Source organism: Neltuma alba, unplaced genomic scaffold (genome assembly GCF_004799145.2).
Source record: "Neltuma alba isolate B1F8T4 unplaced genomic scaffold, ASM479914v2 tig00001536_pilon, whole genome shotgun sequence".
Taxonomy (NCBI): Eukaryota; Viridiplantae; Streptophyta; class Magnoliopsida; order Fabales; family Fabaceae; genus Neltuma; species Neltuma alba.
Genome location: NW_021632501.1, coordinates 19839 through 43720, shown reverse-complemented (window position 1 = coordinate 43720; position 23882 = coordinate 19839). Strand labels below are relative to the sequence as shown.

The window sequence follows — 23882 nt, the reverse complement described above, 5'->3', positions numbered from 1 at the left end:
CATAAACATTAATTTTCCTATATACACATATATAGATAGATATATAGGATGACTGGCACAAACATTATTTAAGGTTGCAGGCATGAGATGGAAGCTTGTTGGGATTAATTTTTCAGAAAAAAATTTATGATTTACGAAATAAGGATATGTTTAGTTGGATGATTGAAGAGGGTAAAAGTAGTTTTGAGACTGAGTTGTATATTATTATGTTTTGTTTCACTTTTAGCTAGAAGTCATTTTGCCTAAAAAACACACTTAAGTCACAAGCTAATTTTTATGGCTTATATCTCATCTTTCTTATACCAAAGTAACTTCTCAAAATTAAAAAATATTTTTATCCTTATGTTTATGTTGTTCTTATACTTCTCTCTACATATAACCAATTTTTAGTTATTTATTTTAATGCTCTTGGTAATAAAAAAATAATTTTTGACAAATTTTTTAATATTTTGCAAATTCCTATTTTAATCATTTTTCATTATTTAACAAAATTCATACCTATTTTGGTCATTCAACGAACTAAACTTACTTATCCTAGCATAATCTAAATAACTTTTCTACTTTACAAACTAATTTTTATAAAAATCAATCTAAACATAAATTACATTACCCAATCTTCTTTTAATCCAATCTGATCTCATTCTTCTAAAAGTCATATTGAATTTACTTTTTTGGTTACCAATCCAAACAAACCTTAACTATGTGAAAAATAATTTTGTCTTCACTTGCATAAAAATACTTTGTTTAAAAGGGATGGTTTGGAAATACCCAGTAAAACTTGTAAGTTTTTTTACTTATAAGTTTCTTTATTATCACTAGATTCTAATAATGTTATTGATGAAAATCATTAACTAGTTTTGACATCTATGCGTGTTACGTGCCACTTTGACATAAGTCGAGAAAAGAGAATGCCGAAACAATTAAACAAACATTACATCTTTGGCATACGACGCCTTGTAAAGTCTCAGAATCTAAAGAGCCGCCGGCCTCAGTATCCTGTTTATACCCGTCCTTGGAGGCAGTTTAGATTTGCTTCGGCTGAACTAATTTATATGTATAATTTGATCAAAAATATCTCAATTAAAACAGAGCTTATATTTGTAAAATAATTCAATTTCTAGGATCACACTTGTACCGAAACGCAAATTTGAAATTAGATTTGAATATTATATGAACAAAACATAGGGAGAATTACAATGAGATTCTAAAAAAAAATTAATTACAAAACAAGTTGTTATTTTCTACTCTGAAATCATTACATACTCCTCCGGTCCTAATTATAAGACCCAATTGACTTATTTGAGGAGATTAAGGAAGTGAGTTAAGTTGGTTATTTATAATAAATAAGTGTTATCATTCCTAAAATATCCTTGCTAATTAAGTATATTGGCTAAAACTATCATTATTAGAAGGATTATCTTGAAAAAAATACATAAATATAAGAGACAAAATGGATTGGGGTCTTATAATTAGGACCGAATAAAAAGTCAAATGAGGTCTTATAATAAGGACCGGAGGAGTACTATTTAAGTTATTATTAAAAAATTTTAATAATTATTTTTCTTTCTTAGGATCTTATTATAATTCTCGATCTCAAAATTATGTTGTTTTAAAAGTATGTGGTGTGTCATCATCTGCAATGACTAATAAGGATGCTTGCTGGTTGATTGGAAAACCTCATTCGTGCTCTTGCCAGATTAATCACATTATAAAGCAGATGCAGCCCCCTTGCTTTGACCCCAAAATAAAAAATAAAAACATCACCACCCCCATTGCTCCCTGCTATGGATTTGTTTAAAATGACTTATAAATAACTTTTTAAACATGACTTACAGAATATAAAATAAGTATATAAGAAAAGTTTTGTCTCGACTTGTGTAAAAATACTTATAAGTATTTTGCAACTTTGATTCAAACAAGCCCTATCTAATCTGACATTTCATATTATTCTAATAGGAGGAACTACTACCTCTGATCCTTAATATAAAAGCTAATTTAATATTCAATTTGATTATAAATATAAGACCTTAATCTATTTTGTATTTCATATTTATCTATTTTTTTTAAAATAATTTTTGTCAAAATTACACCTGTTAAATATTTCATCAAATAATAATTCTAACTAATATGTATTATATTAGTAAGGGTATTCTAAGAAAGACAGTGTCTGATTATTACAAATAACTAACTTAATTTTTTTTAATCTCCTCAAATTAGTCAACTAGTTATTATGTTAAAGATCAGAAATAATAATTTAAAGATTTATCTTCATCTTAAATATAAAATCTCAATTTTCATTATATTCCATATTTATTTTTTTTTCTAAATTATTCTTATAATTCAAATATTTTACATTGGGCAAATTAGCACACTTTTTTCATAAATAACTTGTCTAATTTTTTAATGTATGTAAATAGGTTAATTAGCAGCAAAGAGCGTATTGCTTTTAAATCTAAGATATTAACATTTACTAGAAATTTAAATTGCTCAAATTTGATTGAACATTTTACAAATGCAGTGAGAAATAGGAAGAAAACAAACTTTTTAATAATAATTCACTCATGTGAACCGGTTCAATCAGATGTTAATAGTTAAAACTCCAATTTTCTAGTGCTCCAATGAACATAATTATTTCCCACTTGGTTAACATGATTTTCTTTCTTCCGGCCGACACTGGAATTAACATAACTAAAGACAAAATCTTGCATGTAAGAGCTCAAAGTTTATGCATAAAAATCAATTGAGCAAAAGACTGAAGCCTTTGGATATGAGTAGATCACATTCAGTATCCAAATTCCTACCCACACTTTCATTCACAGATCAGGTACGCTCTAGTTTGGCATGTGTGATAACTTTCCCTGATAAATATGACTCTGCGAATGAAACTTTAAGTAAATGCTTGAAATTTTGAATATTGACTTAGGCCTTGCAATGCAGGCTCCGTCAAAATCCAGAAGTCTCTGCCCTCATAACCTGATAACGTATAAGCTCCCCTCGTAAATAGGAGGTTGTGGGTTCAATTCCACTTGTAGTCTTAAGCCGTTAGTGTCTACCTCTCTAACTCAAAACCAAAAGAGAAAGCCGGCTTATGGGTCAAATGTTGAAGCAGCACATTCCTGCCAATAGATTCTTGTCACAAAATTTTGTGAGATTTTTCCAATTTAAATTCAGAACTTCTCAGAATATCCTCGTGCGAGATTCCTTCCAGATTCTACAAGCACATATCAAGAAGGCAAACCAGACAAATTAGACTTCCTATACAGTTCCTCATCTATTATCACCGTTGGTACATTCCACTGGCCATGAGCGCTACCAGATATCATTCCACCTTAAAAGTTCAGTTGCCAATAAATCAAACCATGGAAGCCTATCGGAGAAGGTCCAATTACAGAAAAGCCTCTGATAAGTAGCAACTTACCTTTGTTAGTAGCTTCTTCACATCTTTTTTGATAGCTCAATGATAGCTGTGGATCCAGCGACTTCAGTAAACTGTCATACTGATGCACTTGGCCTACGATTCATAATTAGACAAAACAGATATCTTAATGGTCACAAAAAACATGGTCCGTTTTCAGAAGACCATAGCCTATAAGTTTTTCTAGTGAATAGGAATCAAACCGTCGAGCTGGCCTATGGTGGCAGAAAAATGGTGCACTAATCCAAAAATTGAAAGTGGAAATTCATTACCCCAACTGTATAACGAATTTTTGTGATTCGATATTTCAGAAACTGTAACGGGACCGCCTAGCTAACAAATTTGTGTTATGTTGCGTCTTGCCAACCGTTTGCTTTCATTCATTCCTTTTCTTTCTTTCGTTGTTTTTTTTTTTTTTTGATAACCTTATTTGCTTCCGTATTCGTTCATTTTTTTTAACCAGATACTCTCGTTCATCCAACCCTTTTGTCTACAGTAACCATCCTATCGCACAAATCGAAAGATTACATACATGGGAGATGGGGACTGCAATAAATTAGGTCGAGGCAGGGAAAAAAGAACATTGGGGTGAGAGAGGCTCGAACTCTCGACCTCAGGATAACTCAGAAAGCTATGAGACCTACGCGCTAGCCAACTGCGCCACCACCCCAGTGTGATGAGGTGTGCAGTAAAATTTCCATGTACTAAATTTTCTTTTGGAGCCCTTGGATTCTAACCAAGCGCATGCGCTTTCTTCCTGTTTTACTCCTCCATATCTTATTATAAGATCTAATTTTTTTGAATAAATCTGTTTTTTTTTATAAAATTTTTTTTGAGTTTGTCTAAGCATTTAATGTATTATTACATATTTTACCTCTAATTTAATGCATTTAATACATTCTCTTTCTTTATTTATCTCATTATTACTCTCTCACATTTACCCATTTATATACAGGGGCATATTTGGAAAAAAAATGTATTTGTTACATATTAATTATTTTTAACTAATTTTAACTGCTTTCTTAAATAACATAATTTAGTTAAAAGGATCTTCTAATAAGGGACCGGGGGAGTAGTTATTATTTTTCTTCAACTTAATGAATAATGATTGTTTTTCATAAAGTGATTACATTGAAATCTTTCAACATAAAAAATCAAATTAGAACAAAAATAAAGAGTTTATTATAGGTTTTGGGACATTCAATACTTTAGAAAATTGCATTAGGGTTGAGCCTTGTAGAGATTTTGGCACCACATGAACTAAAAAGTCATCAACAATGAAGAGCTGCTTTTATGAAGGCATTGAAATCATTAAAGGATGATCCTCCAATCTCAGTAGCTTCCAATGCCTTCTTCTTCCACTCCTCAACTTGCCTCTTTGCTTCCCTTCCCTTCACTCCGTCCATCATTTCCTTTACTAGCCCTGCAACTTCCTCCCATTTCACATCTTCGTTCACCTGAACCATATATAAGCACCATAAATTCACCAATCATTTAACTGTAAAACATACAATTCAATATGCCTATGTCGAGTTTTGACTCATAATATAAGGGGTGCTAATGAAGTCAATTAACTCATTTTGTATACTGAATGAATCATATAGAAGCAAATTGGATGGTTGAATCTAATTTTAAATACTATTTCAGTCCTCCGGTTTCACATCTTCCTTCACTGAACCGTATATAAGCGCCACAAATTCACCAATCATTCAACTGTAAAACGTACAACTCAATATGCCTATGTCGAGTTTTAACTCACAATATAAGAGGTGCTAATGAAGTCAATTAACTCATTTTATATACTAAATGAATTATATAGAAGTAAATTGGATGGTTGAATCTAATTTTAAATAGTATTTTCGGTCCTCCCATTTCACATCTTCCTTCACCTGAACCATATATAAGCGTCACAAATTCACCAATCATTCAACTGTAAAACATACAACTCAATATGCCTATGTCGAATTTTGACTCACAATATAAAAGGTGCTAATGAAGTCAATTAACTCATTTTGTATACTGAATGAATTATAGAAGCAAATTGGATGGCTGAATCTAATTTTAAATACTATTTTCAGTCCTCCACTTTTGCATCTTCCTTCACTTGAACCATATGTAAGCACCACAAATTCACCAATCATTCAACTGTAAAACATACAACTCAATATGCCTAAGTCAAGTTTTGACTCACAATATTTAAGGGGTGCTAATGAAGTTAATTAACTCATTTTGTATACTAAATGAACTATATAGAAGCAAATTGGATGGTTGAATCTAATTTTGAATACTATTTTCAGTCCTTAACTTAGGAGTTGGATTTAGTCTTAAATATGATACTTCAATCCTCTGTGTTACAAAATTGTAATTCATTTTCTAAAGTAACCTTATTTACACATATTAAGGGTTTATATCCAAGGGTAGTAATAATTTAAAAAAATATTTTAAAAAAATCAACTTATATTTGTTATAAACACTTAACTCATCTCTTTTTTTTAATCTTCTCAAATCAGTTAAGTAGTTTATATTAAAGATCAGAGGTATGTAAGATTTCAATCAATTTTGTCTCTCATATTTATTATTTTTTTCAAAATTAATTTACCTAATTGATATACTACCTCCGGTCCTTAATATAAGACCCTGTTTGACTTTTATTTTGGTCCTAGATATAAGACCCCAATCTCTTTGGCTCTTATATTTACTCGATTTTTTTCAAGATAGTCCTTCTAATAATTATAGTTCTAGTTAATACACTTGATTAGCAAGGATATTTTAGGAAAGACAACACCTATTTAGGACAAATAACTAACTCAACTTACTTCCTTAATCTCCTCAAATTAGTCAATTAGCTCTTATAATTAGGACCGGAGGTAGTATAATCTAATGTTATATATAGGTATATTAGGAAGCTCATCTCACATTTTCTATAATTAACTAATTTGTCTAACTTATATTACTAAGTTAAATTAGTTAATTAGTTTTTATATCAAGGACGAGAGAGTGTACATCTTAAATATATAACAAACATGCATCACATATATTCGAAAAAGCATGGCTGATCAAGCTACTGTTATACGTGATCTTCTGGTTCTGTTATTCCTTTAGATGCACACAAAGTAGGCCTACTTTATATGCATATGGAGGACGAGAGGACACACAAAACCGTTTGATTTGGAGACAACATAAACCCCATTTATAATAGAAAGTTATCATTAATTACCTCCATTCCTATGTTCCAGTGTGTGCATGCATATCTGCAATTGGTCTGTTGCTCGGCGAAAAAAGGCCAGCAAATCATGGGAACACCTCCACATAGAGCTTCTGTCATGGAGTTCCATCCACAATGTGTCAAGAACAGTCCAACTGATGGATGAGAAAGCACTTTCTCCTGATGACACCAACTTGTGATGTAACCTCTTTCCTTAATCTCATCACAAAACTCCTTCGGCAAAATCGCTGATTCACCCATTACCACATCAGACCTTATTATCCACAAAAATGGAACCTTGCTGTTAGCTAAACCCCAAGCAAATTCCTTCAAGTGATTATCTGACATGACGGTCCAGTTCCCATAATTCACGTACAAAACCGAACCGGGCTCCCATTTCTGAAGCCAGTTCAGACATTCCGAGTCTTCCTTTCGCAGGTTTGGTCGTACGGATGTCAAGTGGTTGTCAGGAACATGCCTGAGCAAAAATGGAAGAGGACCTATGGCGTATATATTGGGAAGAAAGTTAGCTTTCATAGCTTCGAGGACTTGAGATTCTAAGTCGTGGAAGGTGTTGATGATGATTGCTGGTGATTTTAAGCAGTTTTTGGTTTCTGTTCTTAGGAAATCGAACATTGTCTCGTTAAGGTCGGTGGTTCTGATGAAGTTTGGCATGTCTTTGAGTCTAATGTTTGTCATCCCAGGAATCCAATCTATGAGCATGTCCAGTGCGCTTTCGGTGACGGATTCAGGATCTGCAACAATATGAGAAAACTTGGCAGATATATAGTTGTGAATTTTGGTCTTCATCAATGTTGCCAAATTTTTATTCTTCCAATATAAAAGGAAAAATCATCCTAATAATGATTCACTCATTTAAGGCATAATCCTTGCTATTCACTCTACGCAGGCATAATTTAAAATTTTTGCTTCAAAAAAATTATAAAATTTCGGCATATAAAGATCAAATTGGAAATTAAATAAAATTATAAATAACCATGGTTATATATTTTTCACAAATTGAAAAAAGAAACAAAATAACAACTAATTATCAACATATATACTAGCTCTAGTACTAAATATATATAAGAACTAGTTACGGGTTAAATTTTATCTTAAATATAAAATTTTAATTTATTGTCTCCCTAATTTATAATATTTTCTTCAAATATCACTATTAATTATAAGTGATTTTCATTAAGAAGTAAGTGATTTTCATCAAGAAATACTTTTAATATATATAATTAAATAGAATAATTTATAAAAATACAAATAAGTAAGTAATTTAATTTATTTTTTTATTTTTTTAAATTAATTTACAGCTACATTTTTTTTTTATATTAATAACTCATTTGTGAAGAACCAACCATCGATAATCTATACTCCATTAATAGACAGGGACGTGTTCTGAGTTTTGAAGAGGAAAGTACCTTTGAAAGGAATGATTCCTCTGCAAATAAGAGCATCGAATTGCAGGTAGGCCATGAAGCCACAAGCAGAGGCAGTCCAGAACTGAACTTCAGGTATCCCCAATTCCTCCGCGACTCCTATCGCAAAGCTCATAACCCCATCTGCTATGATGCACCTCACCGCACCGAATCCTTCTTCGTCCTCCGCTGACGACTGCATCCTCTTGATCAGCTCCTTAAACGGCTCCGAGCAGTTCTTCCTCAACGCGTCACACAACTCCGACACGTCCGGGTTGGCGTCCCGACCCGACTGATGCAGCCCGTCAGGTATCGTCTCCACCCGAAAACCCGCCAATCCCTCGGCGAAGTCGGGTCCTAAGGATCGGACAAGGCGCGCGTGATACGACGCCGTGTCGACCATAGTTACGTTGAAACCCTTCCAATGAAGGAGCTTGACGAGTTGCATAAAAGGGCTCACATGGCCTTGTGCTGAGAACGGAACACAAACTGCATGCGGCTTCATCATTTTCTCGGCTCTGTTTTATGTTTTCATGGAAAGAAAGATGGAATGATGCTGATCTTATATGCTACAATATCTATTAGGACATATATATATATATATATATATAATGATAGTACTCCTCCGATCCTAATTATAAGACCCAATTGACTTATTTGAGGAGATTAAGGAAGTAAGTTAAGTTGGTTATTTATAATAAATAAGTGTTGTCATTCCTAAAATATTCTTGCTAATTAAGTATATTGACTAAAACTATCATTATTAAAAGGATTATCTTGGAAAAAAATACATAAATATAAGAGACACAATGGATTGGGTCTTATAATTAGGACCAAATAAAAAGTCAAATTGGGTCTTATAATAAGGACAGGAGGAGTAATATAAATGAAAAGATGAAAACAGTGGCCAAGGATGATTGGATGAACGTGCGTCAGCAGCATTGAAATTTTGGCGGTGCGCTTCATTAAAATATATATATAGGATGACTGGCACAAACATTATTGAGAAAATTGCCAGAGTTCTATATTAGAGAATTAAATATAAAAAAATCTTTTGAAGTTATCTAATTAATCTGAAATTCTAAGAAATCTTATTGTAAGAGATTTTATTTGTTTAATTACCAAATTGTTATTATTATTTTTAAGCATGCATTGATATAGTCACTAATAACTTGACATATAATAACTAGCAACTATCATTACAGATATTGACAGCTAATGTATTAAATTTTTGTGATGTATTGAAAAAATATATTATTAATACCTACTACAATAGTTGTTAATCATTACACTTTAAATTGTTAACGACTGTTTTTTCAGTTGTCAATACAAAATTTAAAAATAAGGACAATTTGATAATTAAATAAATAAAATCTCTTATAATAAGGTCTATTGGGACTTCAGAATAATTAGATAATTTCAAAGAATCTGTTTGTATTTGATTCTCTTGGGTGTGACGTTGTTAGAATTTTCCCAGCATTATTTAAGATTATAGGCATGATGTCTCGACTTGTTTAAATTTTTTAGAAATAATTTTATCATATATGTGAAAAAAATTTTGTCTCAATTTAGATAAAAATACTTTTCAAACACCCAGTAAAACTTGGAAATTTTTTACTTATAAATAAGTTTTTTTTTTTACCAGCAAATAAGTTTTCTTATTATCACTAGATTCTAATAATGTCATTGATGAAAATCAGTTAACTATTTTTGACATCTGTGCATATTACGTGCCCCTTTGACAGAAGTTGAGAGATGAGAATGCCCAAACAAACACCACATCATTTGCATACGACGCCTTGTAAGGTCTGAGAATCCGAAGAGCCGCCGGCCTAGGACCCATTTGCCCTTGGTGGCAGTTTAGATTTACTTTGACTGAACTAATTTACGTATAACGTGATCAAAAATATCTCAATTAAAACAGAGCTTATATTTGTAAAATAATTCAGGAATAATACAAATTTTGATCCCTCAAGTTTATCTTCCTTTTGATTTCACTCTCTCAAATTTCAAATTATAAGTTTTAGTTCTTTAAATTTCTTTTTATTTATAATATTAGTCTTTATAATTTAATAAAAGCTTAGAATATTTTGTTTTTTTTAGAAACCAAAACTTATAGTTTAAAATTTAAAAGACCAAAATCAAAATGAAAACAAACTTGAAAGACAAAAGATTATATTAACCTAATAATTCAATTTCTAGAATCAGTGGATACTCGTATCGAAACACAAATTTGAAAATAGATTTGAATATATTTTCTGGAAAAAATATATTGTTCTAAAAGTGGTTATGTAGGGTGTGATAGTCTGCAATGACTAATGAGGATGCTTGTTGGTTAATTGGAAAACCTCACCCGTAGCCGGATTAATCATAGGGAAAATTTCAGAAAAGTCTTTGGAATATAGAAAATTTTAGATTGGGTCCTGGAATTTCGTAAATGATAGAAAGGATCACTGATCCAATTTGTCATTTGTGAAATTAAAACGAATTGACAATTTTGCCCCTGGTTAAGCAAAAGTGAGTAATTATTCTCTAAACAAATCTATGTAACGCTTATACTGTTCTAATGATTATATGATTAGTTGTAGTTAATAATAAGGTACCTAGCTATGAAAAAATGAGTAGTTATTCTCTACACGAATCTAGGTAATGCTTACATTGTTCTAGTGATTACAAAATTAATTGTAATTAATAACAAAACACCTGACTATGAAAAAGTAAGTAGTTATTTGCTACTTGAATTTAGGTAACGTCTAAACCCTTATAGTGATTTCTTAAATCATTATAGTGAATGAATAAAAATAAGGATAAAGTTGTCAGTTCTTCTTAATTTCACAAATGACAGATTGAGTTACTGACTCTTTCTGTTATTTACGAAATTCCAAGACCCAATCTGAAATTTCCTATGTTTCAAGGACTTTTTTGAGATTTCTCTTAATCATATCACAAAGCAGATGCAGCCCCCCTTGCTTTGACACCCCCCCCCCCGCAAAAAAAAAAAAAAACAGCCCCATTGCTGCCTACCATCTTATTTAACATTTCATCTCATTCTAATGAGTTAATATAATTTTTTATACTTCGAGTTTGTCCTCAATTTGATTTTGATCTTTCAAGTTTTTTTTTAAAACAAATTAGTTTCAATAATCTAATAAAAATTTGGACTAATAAAACCTATTGTTTAAAATTTGACAAAATCAAAATAAAAACAAACTTACAGACCAAAGATTATATTAACCCTATTCTAATACTCATTTAGTTCTAAATATAAGACCCTTATATTAGTGTATAAATGTCTTATGTTTAGAACCGGAAGAGTAGTAAGAACTACTACCTTCATGCCTTAATATAAAAACTAATTTGACACTTAATTTAGTCTTAAATATAAAACTTTAATCAACTTTGTTTTTCATATTTATCTTTTTTTTTCAAAATAATCTTTGTAGTAATTACATATGTTAAATGTTCCATCAAATACTATTTTTAACTAATACACATTATTAACAAAAGTATTCTAAAAAAAAACAATACCTAATTATTACAAATAACTAACTTAAAAAACCTTCTTAATCTATTCAAATTAGTTAACTAACTCTTATATTAAGAATTAAAAATAATAATTTAAAGATTTGTCTTCATCTTATTATATATAAACTCTCAATTTTCATTGTTTTCCGTATTTATTATTTTTTCCTCAATTATTCTTATAATTAAAATCTTGTATGATCTATAAACATTAAGCCATATTGATAATACTCTAATGTAAATTATTAAAAGGATGAGTACATTGGGCAAATTAGCACACTTTTTTTCATAAATATGAAATAGCTTGTCTAATTTTTTAATCTATGTAAATTGGTTAATTAGCGACAAAGAGCGTATTACTCTTAAATTTAAGATATTAACTTTAAAAGAAATTTAAATTGCTCAAATTTGATTGAACATTTTACCAATGCAGTGAGAAATAGGAAGAAAACAAACTTTGTAATAATAATTCACAGATGTGAACTGGTTAAATCAGATGTTGATAGTTAAAACTTCAATTTTCTAGCGCTCCAATGAACATAATTATTCCCCATATGATTAACATGATTTTTTCCTTTCGGCCGAAACTGGAATTAACATAACTAAAGACAAAATCTTGCATGCAGGAGCTCAAAGTTTATGAATAAAAATCAATTGAGCAATAGACTGAAGACTTTGGATATGAGCAGATCACATTCAATACCCAAATTCTTACCCACACTTTCATTCACAGAGCGTCGCATTTATCAGGTACGCTCTAATTTGGCATCTGTGATAACTGTCCCTGATAAATAAGACTCTGCGAATGAAACTTCAAGTAAATGCTTGAAATTTTGAATATTGACTGAGGCCTTGCAATGCAGACTCAGTCAGAATCCAGAAGTCTCTAGCCTTATAACCTAGTGGCATGTAAGCTCTTTTTGTAAATGAGAGGTTGCGGATTCAATCCTATTTGTAATCTCAGACTTTTAGTACCTACCCCTCTAGCTCAGAACCAAAAAAGAAAGCCGGCTGATGGTTCATATGTTGAAGTAGCACATTCCAGCGAATAGATTCTTGTCATAAAATTTTGTGAGATTTTTCCAGTTTACATTCAGAATTTCTCTGAATGTCCTAGTGTGAGATTTCTTTTAGATTCTACAAGTACATATCAAGAAGGCAAACCAGACAAATTAGACTTCCTATACAGTTCCTCATCTATTATCACCGTTGGTATATTCCACGTGCCATGAGCGTGACCAGATATCATTCCACCTTAAAAGTTCAGTTGCCAATAAATCAAATCGTGGAAGCCTATCGGAGAAGGTCTAATTACAGAAAAGCCTTTGATAAGTAGCAACTTACCTTCCTTCGTAGCTTCTTCACATCTTTTTTGATAGCTCAATGATAGCTGTGGATCCAGCGACTTCAGTAAACCATCATACTTATCTTCAGCCTCACTAATGCACTTAGCCTACAATTCACAATTAGACAAAACATATATCCTAGCTGTCACAAAAATATGGTACGTTTTCAGAAGACCATGGCCTATAAATTTTTCTAGTGAATAGGAGTCAAACCGTCAAGCTGGTCTATAGTGGCAGAAAAAGGGTGTACTAATCCAAAAATTGAAAGTGGAAATTGATTACCCCAACTGTATAACAAATTTCCGTGATTCAATATTTCAGAAACTGCATCGCCTAGTTAACAAATTTGTGTATGCATACTAAAGCAATTCATAAATTAGCAACCATGACGGTATTATGCTTCGCACACTCACCAGCATAGCTGAGGCAGTTGAAGCTCCATATATTCTGACAAACATGCGCAATACATTAAAGTTGTTCTCTAGAACATCATCCTGCACAACTTTCTTTTTGTCAGTTCAGACAGTAGGGTCGAATATGTGAGTGGTAGTCATGAAATCAAGATCAGTGAACTCGCCTCATAGTCATACCTGCACCATTGCCAGGTTAATTTTGTTAATTGAAACTGACAGTGCTAGCATAATTATGAAATATTGGTTGCTTTCTCAAGACATTTGATATTTGAAAAAAATTGGCTGAAAGCCCTTCACCCACTAGATTAGATTGTAGTGGCCATACAGTTTTTATATTTTAAACTCTTTCTTATTACTGTTAATTTGGTAGATGTTTTTGTATTCCTAAAATAATGAGGAAGAATGAAAGCTAAAAGCAACTAAATTGCAATATGACTTGCCACTAAAACAAAAAGGGAAAAAGAAAAAGCAATCAGAGCAGCACAAATTTCAAATCATAATGGTAAAGAGATTACAATGCCTACAACTTGAATTCCTCAGATTTTTTTCCCTAGGGTGGGGGTTGAAGGAAGATAATTTAGTGAAAGAAAAGCGGATACAAAGACAAAAGCAAACTCTATCGCAGATCTGGATGTAAATGCATGTGTGATCAGGGAACGAAGCACAAACAGAAACAAAAGATAGCGCTTACAAATCATCAGCAACTTCCACTAGGAACTCTGAAACTGAAAGAAACTCCATATGCAACTCCTCAACCTTCAAAACAGTTTCAGGAGAACACAATTAATAACCAATAGACTAATATTTCTTCAAAAAATTATGTCCCCCAATGCAGAAAATTTTTGTTGCAGACGTTATTTACAATACCATCAGAATAAAATTACCAGATATCAAAGTCCTCACTAAAATATCAAATCCATTTCATTTATTGTATGAAGCATCAGGTATATAAATTACTCTTCTGGTAATCGGGATACCAGAAGAAAACTGTTATAAAACACGATCGGCATTATCTACATCACATGAGAAGCAAAAAGAAACAAAGTGATGGCTGACAGAAGGGCAACAACAAAACTCATACACACAAATGCACAAGTCCAAACAACATAAAATAAGGTAACTATTCAATGGAATATTTTTTGCGGATCAGTTTACCTTCTCTCCCCTTAGCTTGTAGAGAAGAAGATTCATAACTCGATAATCAAAAGATTTTAGATGAATAGCCTTCATCACATCTTCAACAAGTATCTGAGTAGCATATTACTAGTTAGATTTCAAACAGGGACTTGTTTGTTTAAAAGTTGCAAATAGAGTATTGTTTATATACCTCCTCTTTATTTGCTAGCGCATGACAAAGCTTCCTTTCAAGACCCCAATATTCTTCTCCTTGCCTAAGCTCTTCTCTTATTCTTAACTCATCCATAAGAAGAACACAGAAATAATAAGTTCAACCCCTTACTATGCCCCATGGATTGTATGATATAGAAGGCAGAAATCATACCTATGGGTCAAAAGGCCTTTGTGTCCAAGAAGAGTCGCAAGTGGTCCAAATGGATTCTTTGAGATGCAGGAAATCAACAATGGCGTAACTTTCTACATGCAAATAAATTTACAAAAGCTGGTCAAATGGAATTTACTCAAAACATGATTCGAATCACCATTGTGCAAGTCCCAAGTAAGATGACCTCATATTTTCCTCCTGAAACAGACTCTCCATTGGTCGGTGTTTGCAGTAACTTCTCATTCATTCTATCCAGCTGCATCATAATAACCTTAGATTCTCAACGTGCAGATCATACAATTATTATTGGAACAATGCATCACTCATCTGTAAATAGTAAAACAAAAAAACAAAACAAAAAACAAAGAAAAAGGAAAAGCCACACTTTTTTTTTTTTGGGTGACAGCCATCAAGTATCTAATACTAGCCCAACTTATTCAAATTCAAGCATTGTTAGGCTTCAAATTTGGGGTAGCACTTAGCATGTTCTACATCAACAAGACTTTTACCCAAGACCATCAAATCCCTTCTGCTTAACCCATATTGTAAGACAACCACATTTTAATATTAGTTACTTCCAATAAACTCTGTTTTCACTTTTTTCCTTTCCTTCTCTTATTTGGCGTTTGACAATGCCCAGGAAGAAAGAAATACAAGCTGGACAAGAATCAACACTTATCAATATAAAAAGTATGCTTCCTGGAATAACTAAATAAAGCACCTTTATCAATATGCTGCTCACATCACCATTATGTGCCTGGTTGACTGGAACTTATGTGACATATCCGGCATTGATGAATAAATGGATGGCTGAACTTAAACTAATCTAGGATTTACCTGATAAATGTAACTCTCTGTGAATGAAAGTATTGGTAAGTACTTGAATATTGATTGTGGCTTGCAGACATCCAATCCATGAAACATAAAATAGGATCTGCACTGCAATAACAAGGTATTACTATTGATTTTCCTCATTACCAATGAATATACTAATGAAAATTACAGACTCAAGATTTCAGAAAGCCAGAAACCATGTTAAAATAATACTTTTCTGTAAAGAGATCTGTGTCAAAGTTTTCCCTAAAGAAAGCTAGAAAGGAACTTAGAATGCATATATTTGGCATTTTATACATCTACTAATCAATATGGCAATTGACAGCATGAACCGGCTATTTCCCTGAATGATCAAATACACCACTGTTTTCTAATAAGAATAATATGAGTATGCAACTATCTGGGCATTTGCTCAATACGTCAACAAGTAGTAAATCTAAAACATAAAACCATACGGCAGTATTAGCAGAAAGATAATTTTCTGAATACAGTGCTTACAAAATCCTCAAGAGTGGAATTAGCATCTTCCATAGAATCCAGCCCAACCATGGCCAAGTTTTCATCATTATTTCGCAACAAATTATTATATGTCATCTGATCACAACTAAGCCGCAAAGAATTTCCTACAAGATTCTGTTGACCCCCTGAAAAAAACAGCTAAAGTTCAAGAACAAACAAGAAAAATTTATAAGTTCATATCAAAATCAGAAGCAACAAAGCGTATCAAGGAGGAAAATAAAAGAAAAATATGATAAACACGGGAATAAAACTTGTACTTTGTAAACATCAGTCTAAAGGTTCCCAAAATATCAACATGTCAAGGGGAAAGATTTAACCCTAAAATTTTTCCAAAAGATTTATATGCCAACTCACTAATTTTGGGGTAATTTTCTTACCTTTCCCTCCTCTTTAAGAGAAATTAAATATCCAAGAGATGAGTAAGGCTATAGCGGCTTGCAAGAAATTAAATAGTCAAGATACAGCACAGACCTAAAGGAGTGCAATGATTATGGCCTATACTACTATTTTCTTCTTTCATCATGCCACCATGATTAAGCCAATGAGATGTCTCCTCCAAAAGAGTAGATGAGAGCTGCAAAAGGAAGAAAATGTCATCCTGTGACTAATACTAGAAAGAGATATGAAAGCAAAGAAATCAGCATCTGTAACTCACTCTAGGCATAAACTCACAAACCAAGCTGCATTTTTTGTCCATGCCAAGCTTTCCACAAGGTTGAATCTAATTCCCAAACAATTTCCAAGCAAAAAGGACGAAATAGTAAGAACAATGACAAAAATACCACACAAAAACATAATCACAAGCACGTAATAAAGCTTAATATTGTCGACAAAGAAGCATTATTATGATATAATAATTGGGTGAAATGCCATAAGGAACATTGTTTACATATTTAAGGAGTAATTACCAAGAAGAGCATGAGATTAGCGAGGAAGCGATTTGACTGGTGATCCGAGTCAGTTGAGCATTTCACCAAGCCCCGAGACCCCATAAAATCTAGCATACTCTGTACCTGTTCTAGTTTCATTAATTCATCCATTGCAATTGCGACGTGCCTAACTGAGCTTTTCGCCCCACTTCGCCGCTTATGCTCTTCTTCTCATGGATATTCATGGACGCCTCAATTTTTATTTACGAACTAAAGTAGACACTCCATGAACGAGCCGGCCAGCAGCACTTTTTTCCGTTTCTTTTTTTTTTTTGGGCATAATTTTAGTTCTGGGTTGAAATTGTGGGCCGTTAACTCAAAGATCATTAATTGTGAAGCCAGAATTAATGTAAGCCTCCTATAATAATAATACTATGAACAGAACTAATCAACTAATCATTTTGTAATTGAAAGATGTACCAAAAAAAACGCTTGTAATTGAAAGTTGTTTAGGTGATATATAATTAAAAAAATATTTTTACACGTGTAATTATTAAGAAGGATATGAATCTCATGATGTATAATTTTTTGGCTAAAGTATACGTCTAATCCATTAATTTTAAAGAGTTTTAATTTGGTCCGTTATCTTAAAAAGTATATTTTTAATCATTTAACTTTAAAATCACTTACAAATCAGGATGACATTAAACTCTTAAATGTTGATAAAATATTTTCAAATACTAATATATTAAATTTAATTTTCAAAATAACCATGATTGTTATAAAAAATCATTATTTAAGGTTAATAATTTTAGGATTAAAGGACTAAACGTATACTTTTTAAAGTTAAGGAATTAAATTAAAACATTGTGTAAAGTTAAAAGAACAAATGTATACTTTGAAAAATATATAAATAACATAAAATTTGATATGGCAAAATAATATATAGAATAAAAGAAGGTTTAAAATTTTATATATTGAATAATATATAATAAAAAATGTATAAATAATATAAAATTTGAAATGTTGGAATATATATATATAAATTTAACTCTCTACAACCAATTTAACTTTTGAAATAAAATGGGAATAAGATAGTTAAATTTTTTTCTAATTAGAAAACTGTATTCCATTCAAACAAGGTGATCAATAATACGAAAGTTCACCTCCATAAAATGGGGAGACTTAGGTAAATACTATCTCTGATGCTAATTATAAAATATTGTTTATAAACGAGATTTTATAATTAAGACTAGAAGCAATAGTTTGGAATAAAAGGAGAGAAAAAAAAGTGTCACTACCGGTCTGATACAATAATAGCTGTCAATTCCTATACACAACTAACGTAGTATCGTTAATAATGTGTTAAAGGAGTGCTAAACTTGTCAAATGTAACAATTACCAGTTTGAAAAGGGAAAAGTTGATTTCAAAAGCAAGTTTATGTTTGATTTTTAGTTTGTCAAAAGTTCGTTTATTAAAATTCTATTTGTAAAAAATGAATGTACTAAATGTGACAAGTCCAAAAGCTGGCTTTTGAAAACTCCACTTGGGGTATCTAGAGTGATAGATAAACATGCCGTAATCCTTTTTTCATGGGTGTGAATTTTAATGATATATTTTAGTTATCTTTACAAGAATCTAAGAACTCCCTTATCTAGCCTAGCAGAGGAAAAATAAATCGAAATTAATTTTGTGTGGCTCCACCACGTATCAATCCTCTCAAACAATAGGGCGCTTCACCTATCAAAAAACGACAATAACAAAAGTCAACTTTTTTCAAAAAAAACAAAACAAAAAGAAATTCTTTAGAATGCAAATATTTAACTTTAAAAAAAAACTCCAAAACCCTTATAATGACTTGTTCATTTCAAACATCCATTATTCATAGAAAACAACTACGAGAAGGATGGCTCGTTGGCAAGCGCACTTTTTTTCACAAAGCCTGTCTTTGACAATAATGTTTCAGAAGATATTTGGATAAAAACAAAATCATAGTTTTAAAAATATTTTTATAGTATACAAAATAAATAGATAAAAAAAATTATCTCAATTTTCAAAAAAATATTTTTTTAAAAGCATTTCTTGGATAATCCCAACACCCCTTGATCCCCCGCCAGGTGGGGGTGTCCAAATTTTATTAAAGGGTAACAGTGATACTTTATATAATTAGAATTGCATATAAAAATTTGATGCTCCTAAAAAGAGAGTTAGATCCAAGGATCAGGTCACAATCACTTGAGAGCGAAAACGCAAGTGAAAATAGGATTTTATTAATCGGAGTCGATCAATCGCCCAACTATTTGGGTATGAAGTAAATGGATTGGATTATGAGAAAGTTACAAGCTTGAATCAAAGGTATAAGCTCTAGCATAATGGACCATTTACTGACAATTTATGACCTGAAACAGACAGACTTCTGCATATGCATGAGAATGATCCCGTATTAGGTTGTCCTTAAGCAACTTCACTTCGTCAGTAACAGCGTTCCCAGCAAACTTGAGACACTGAAAAACGAGACTCCTTGATTCCGTGCGGACAGAACTCCAGGAATTTCAATGTGTCATGATCGATGGTTCAGTATACACAGCGTAAAAAGAAGAATGTTGTAACAACAGATTTTCTTCATCGAAATTTCACGATTTTCCTCCTTAATGCAGCCCAAGATTCAAATTTGGTGAAATTCCTTCTTATTTACCTCATCCACGTCTGACTTGGAGGCTTCCGATGTGTTCTGTACCTCCCTAGTTACCCGTTTGCCTTCCCATAGTTTACTGGTCTTCCCAATAGCAAGAATCAGATCAAGTTGTTTTTGTTGTTGTTCCTACATACAACAGTCAGATGCAGTTAAGAGACCAGTCCAATTTGATTGGCATGGCAAGCAACATGATCTGAAAAACATACCGGCTAAGAGCCACTTATGGCTCTAGAGTATGAATTGACGAGTAAGGGAGCAGGTAGGGTATGGTTACTAGATAAACAATAACTTCAAATTCCCATAATATATTTTGCATCCTCAAGGAAAAATAGCATTCAGTCTCAATGATATACAAACAACATGAAACTTAACATGGGGCATGATATTAGCCGTGCTTAAATAACCCATGTAAGAAATTACTATTACCTGCATTGCCAACAAAACCTTTTGAATTTCACCTAGCTCCTTCTCCAAAATGTCTGATCGAGCCACTAGTGCTCTTGTGGCCTCAGAATTCTTCTGAGCCAGAGCTGCAGTCTTCAAGAAACAAATACGTAATTAGTTTTCTAATTTCATAATTTTTTTATTTATCATATAAACTCAAAGTTCTAAATCACAGTAGGTCATTCAAAATGAGAAAGAGTGCTGCTAAAATGTTACTGTGTATTTGTATTTGAGCAGAAGTGCAATTCTTATCATATATACTTCCATGATAAGCTGATCCCTATATTATCTCATTAACGAACATATACTATGTAGTGACTATTGATGGGATCGGGAGCAATAGATGTTGACCTAACATGATCCTGGATTTTGTTGCCAGCCCGTCTGCTCAGACATGAGATTAAGACAGTCCAATCTTCTTTGAAAAGAAATATTGCTACTCTTAGAATATTGCCACCAAAGTAAAACTATAGTGCCAGATCAAGAGAGTCTCCTTTTGGCGTGACCATGTCTAGAAATCCCAGAGAAATATAACAATAATGCAGCCTTACTTCATAAATTTTGGCAAAACTTCTCAGAAAATTAAACTCAGCACTTCAAATAAAATCCCTATGACATTATTGCTCAGACATGAGATTAAGACAGTCCAACCTCCTTTGGAAAGAACTATTGCTACTCTTAGAATATCGCCACCAGAGTAAAACTATAGTGCCAGATCAAGAGAGTCCCCTTTTGGCGTGACCATGTCTAGAAATCCAACAGAAATATAAGAGTAATGTGGCCTTGTTTCATAAATTTTGCCCAAAACTTCTAAGAAAATCAAACTCAGCACTTCAAATAAAATCCCTATGACATTATTGCACGTTCAAGCATAAAGTAATTAACCATCAACTCCTCTCAGAAGATGACAATAACTCTTCATTTGGTTCTATCTCAATTAAATACCTCTTTAGTTCAAATAACAAATATTCCCATTCTCATATTTTGCCTTCTTGTCATACAAACCAAAAGAAGCCTGATGAGAAGCACACAGAAACGCAACTTTCCAAAAATGTTGTCTACTGTCTTAGTGTCTGAAGTCATATATTAACACCATGCCCAACTATAAAATAAAGAAAACAGCTACTATGATTTGTACGGACCGAAGTAATATATTATGCATTTTGCATCCTACCTACATTAGAGGCTTATGAAGTTCACAAGTGTTCTCTATGTTTCGATTAAGCTCCCTCATTTGAAAACACAAAATTATATATATATATATATATATATATATATTCTTGGTGTATGTTATACATTACGCAAGATAATTTTCTTTACCCCCAATAACCTCAAAACTTTATTTTATGAGAAAGTTAATCTCCAGAGTCTCGATGGTATCAGCAAAAATTTCTTAGTTTGTACGTTAACCACAGAGCGAAGATCGAAATAATCCCTCTTCCACTCCATCTTATACATATCAAGATACTATTATAAACTAAGCTACAGGGTTCACCATCAATACCCAAAGAAATCTACCAAGGGGTAGAAAAGAAAAGAAAAGAAAGAAGTATTCACCTCGGCTATGGGTTCCTTCAACCCCTTCCGGGTCACCCGAAATCTTATGCCCAACTTCTCCAGCTGTCTTGACAAAACCCTGACAACAGTCACTGAGCTCTTCAAATCCTCCTCCAATTTCTCAATCCGCTCGAGCAAATTAACCTGCAAGCCTTCTTTGCGCGTCTCCCTGCAAATTCGCCTCCATTGTCGTCTCCGAATCCACGCTCCCATCACAACTCCACCAACCAACATCAAAACACCCCAAAGAACAACCTTACTCCCTATTGCCACTAAGAACTCCTTCTTGGAGCCTGCCATCACATTGCTAACCGCGAAGCCAACGAATAAAATTGCCGACGAAAGCAGACACAACAATTCAGCCAGAGAAAGAAGAGAGTCCAAATTGAAATCTCCCACAACATCCTTCTGTACAGCACCATCGGGTTCATAGGCTCGAAGACGGAAAAGGTCAGCGGAAGTCCTGAAGGAATTGAAATTTTCAGGTTTCAATGACGTGAGCTTCAGAATCCGAAGATGAGCGGGATTGGAGAGATGCTGGCGTAGGGCGATCGAGAGGGATGGGGTTGAGCTTCTAGCGAAGTAAAGATTGGAGAAAGAAAGTATGGAAGGTGAATCTGCGAAGAGGCGTTGAGAAGTGAGTAACATTGTGAAGAGAATCACTGATTCAGAGAGTTGGAGGAAGAAGAAAGCAGAACATATCATGCTAGGTTTACAGCATCTGCGGCCAATTTGGGAGGTTGAAGGCGATGGGTTCGAGGGGTCGCGCGGGTCATATCCACGTTTGCCTGGCCTCGACTTCTCAAATCAGTCGCTTCAGTAAATCATGGTGACCTTCCCTTATTTAAAATAAAAAATAAAAAATTGGTGGTAGAAGCTACCGTTAACCCTTTTTAATTTTTGCTATTAAAATTATAAATTAAGAAATTGCACATAATAATAAATTTTTGACAAAATACTTTATAGAAAAAAGACAGAAAAATGACACTTGAATTTCGTAATTTCCAAATGGTCTGTTAAATTTAAAAAAAATCCTAATTTGGTCTCATGTTAAAAGAAAAGATCAAATTGCCCTTCATTTTATTTATTGTTTTTAAAATGCCAAAGCCCCCACTGGTCGGCCAGTCGGTCGCGGGAGCTCCCTCTGTGGCAGTCACCGGAGCTCTGACGATTGGTCGACAATTGGTCACCGAAACTCCGACAGTCAGAAACAATTTTTTTGAAAATTTTTACAATTTCAGTATAATGGTTAATAACTTTTGTAAGCTATTAATAACTTCAGTATAGCAGTTAACAACAGGTTTTCTGAGAAATTCAACAAGCTCCAGTGGCCAGAAAGAATTTTTTTGAAAATTTTTACAACTTCAATATAACGATTAACAACTTTTGTAATACTATTAACAACTTCAGTATAGCAGTCAACAGATTTTTTGAGAAATTCAACAAAGTCCGATGGCCGGAAACAATTTTTTTGAAAATTTTCACAACTTCAATATAATCGTTAACAGCTTTTGTAATACTATTAACAACTTCAGTATATCAGTTAACAACAGGTTTTTCGGGAAATTCAACAATTGGTCACCGGAATTCTACAGCGGAAGACAATTTTTTTGAAAATTTTTATAATTTTAGTATAACGGTTAACAACTTTTGTAACTCTATTAACAACTTCAGTATAGCAGTTAAAAATAGATTTTTAAATTTTTTAACGACATTACGGAAGTTGTAAAATGCTACTTTTTGAATTTTCTGAAAAACCTGTTATTAACTGCTATATCGAAGTTGTTAATAGAGTTACAAAAGTTGTTAAACGTTATACTGAAATTGTAAAAATTTTCAAAAAAAAAAGTAATTGTTAAAGTTATAAAAATGTCATTTTTTGAATTTGTAAGAAAACTTGTTGTTAAATGCCATACCGAAGTTGTTAATAGAGTTACGGAACTTATTAACGACATTACTGAAGTTGTAAAAATACTACTTTTTGAATTTTTCAAAAAATTTGTTGTTAACTACTATATTAAGGTTGTTAATAACATTACAAAAGTTGTTAACCGTTATACTAAAATTGTAAAAAAATTTCCCAAAAAAATAGTTGCTAAAGTTGTAAAAATGCCATTTTTTTTGAATTATTAAG

The 23882-nt window shown here is 32.5% G+C and overlaps 3 protein-coding genes and 1 non-coding gene across 7 annotated transcripts; all 4 read right to left on the bottom strand.

Moving 5' to 3' along the window:
- Nucleotides 1-3999: 3999 nt before the first annotated feature.
- TRNAM-CAU (transfer RNA methionine (anticodon CAU)) lies at nucleotides 4000-4085 on the bottom strand. Its single transcript is given in 2 exon segments — nucleotides 4000-4035; nucleotides 4048-4085. It is a non-coding gene; the product is annotated as a tRNA-Met (tRNA).
- Nucleotides 4086-4574: 489 nt separating this feature from the next.
- Nucleotides 4575-8626, bottom strand: LOC114758684 (linamarin synthase 2-like). The gene is made up of 3 exons (XM_028947759.1): nucleotides 8051-8626; nucleotides 6633-7375; nucleotides 4575-4872 (listed from the first exon to the last, which is right to left on the bottom strand). The coding sequence occupies exons 1-3, from the start codon at nucleotides 8553-8555 to the stop codon at nucleotides 4687-4689; spliced, it is 1434 nt and encodes a 477-aa protein (XP_028803592.1). The 5' UTR covers nucleotides 8556-8626; the 3' UTR covers nucleotides 4575-4686.
- Nucleotides 8627-12190: 3564 nt separating this feature from the next.
- LOC114758699 (uncharacterized) lies at nucleotides 12191-17360 on the bottom strand. 4 transcript variants are annotated; one of them, XM_028947781.1, is made up of 14 exons: nucleotides 17091-17360; nucleotides 16838-16903; nucleotides 16654-16756; nucleotides 16162-16307; nucleotides 15667-15768; nucleotides 15014-15100; nucleotides 14830-14921; nucleotides 14656-14737; nucleotides 14484-14576; nucleotides 14020-14084; nucleotides 13493-13505; nucleotides 13329-13409; nucleotides 12914-13022; nucleotides 12191-12823 (listed from the first exon to the last, which is right to left on the bottom strand). In XM_028947781.1, exons 1-14 carry the CDS (start codon nucleotides 17220-17222, stop codon nucleotides 12720-12722), a joined length of 1275 nt encoding a protein of 424 aa, XP_028803614.1. In that variant the 5' UTR covers nucleotides 17223-17360; the 3' UTR covers nucleotides 12191-12719. The 4 variants fall into 4 exon arrangements, with proteins under 4 accessions (XP_028803614.1, XP_028803621.1, XP_028803631.1 ...); XM_028947788.1 differs by having other exon boundaries at nucleotides 15014-15085; XM_028947798.1 differs by having other exon boundaries at nucleotides 16684-16756.
- A 1927-nt stretch (nucleotides 17361-19287) lies between these two features.
- On the bottom strand, nucleotides 19288-22542 carry LOC114758668 (uncharacterized). The gene is made up of 3 exons (XM_028947738.1): nucleotides 21749-22542; nucleotides 20174-20284; nucleotides 19288-19873 (listed from the first exon to the last, which is right to left on the bottom strand). The coding sequence occupies exons 1-3, from the start codon at nucleotides 22451-22453 to the stop codon at nucleotides 19718-19720; spliced, it is 972 nt and encodes a 323-aa protein (XP_028803571.1). The 5' UTR covers nucleotides 22454-22542; the 3' UTR covers nucleotides 19288-19717.
- Nucleotides 22543-23882: the final 1340 nt, after the last annotated feature.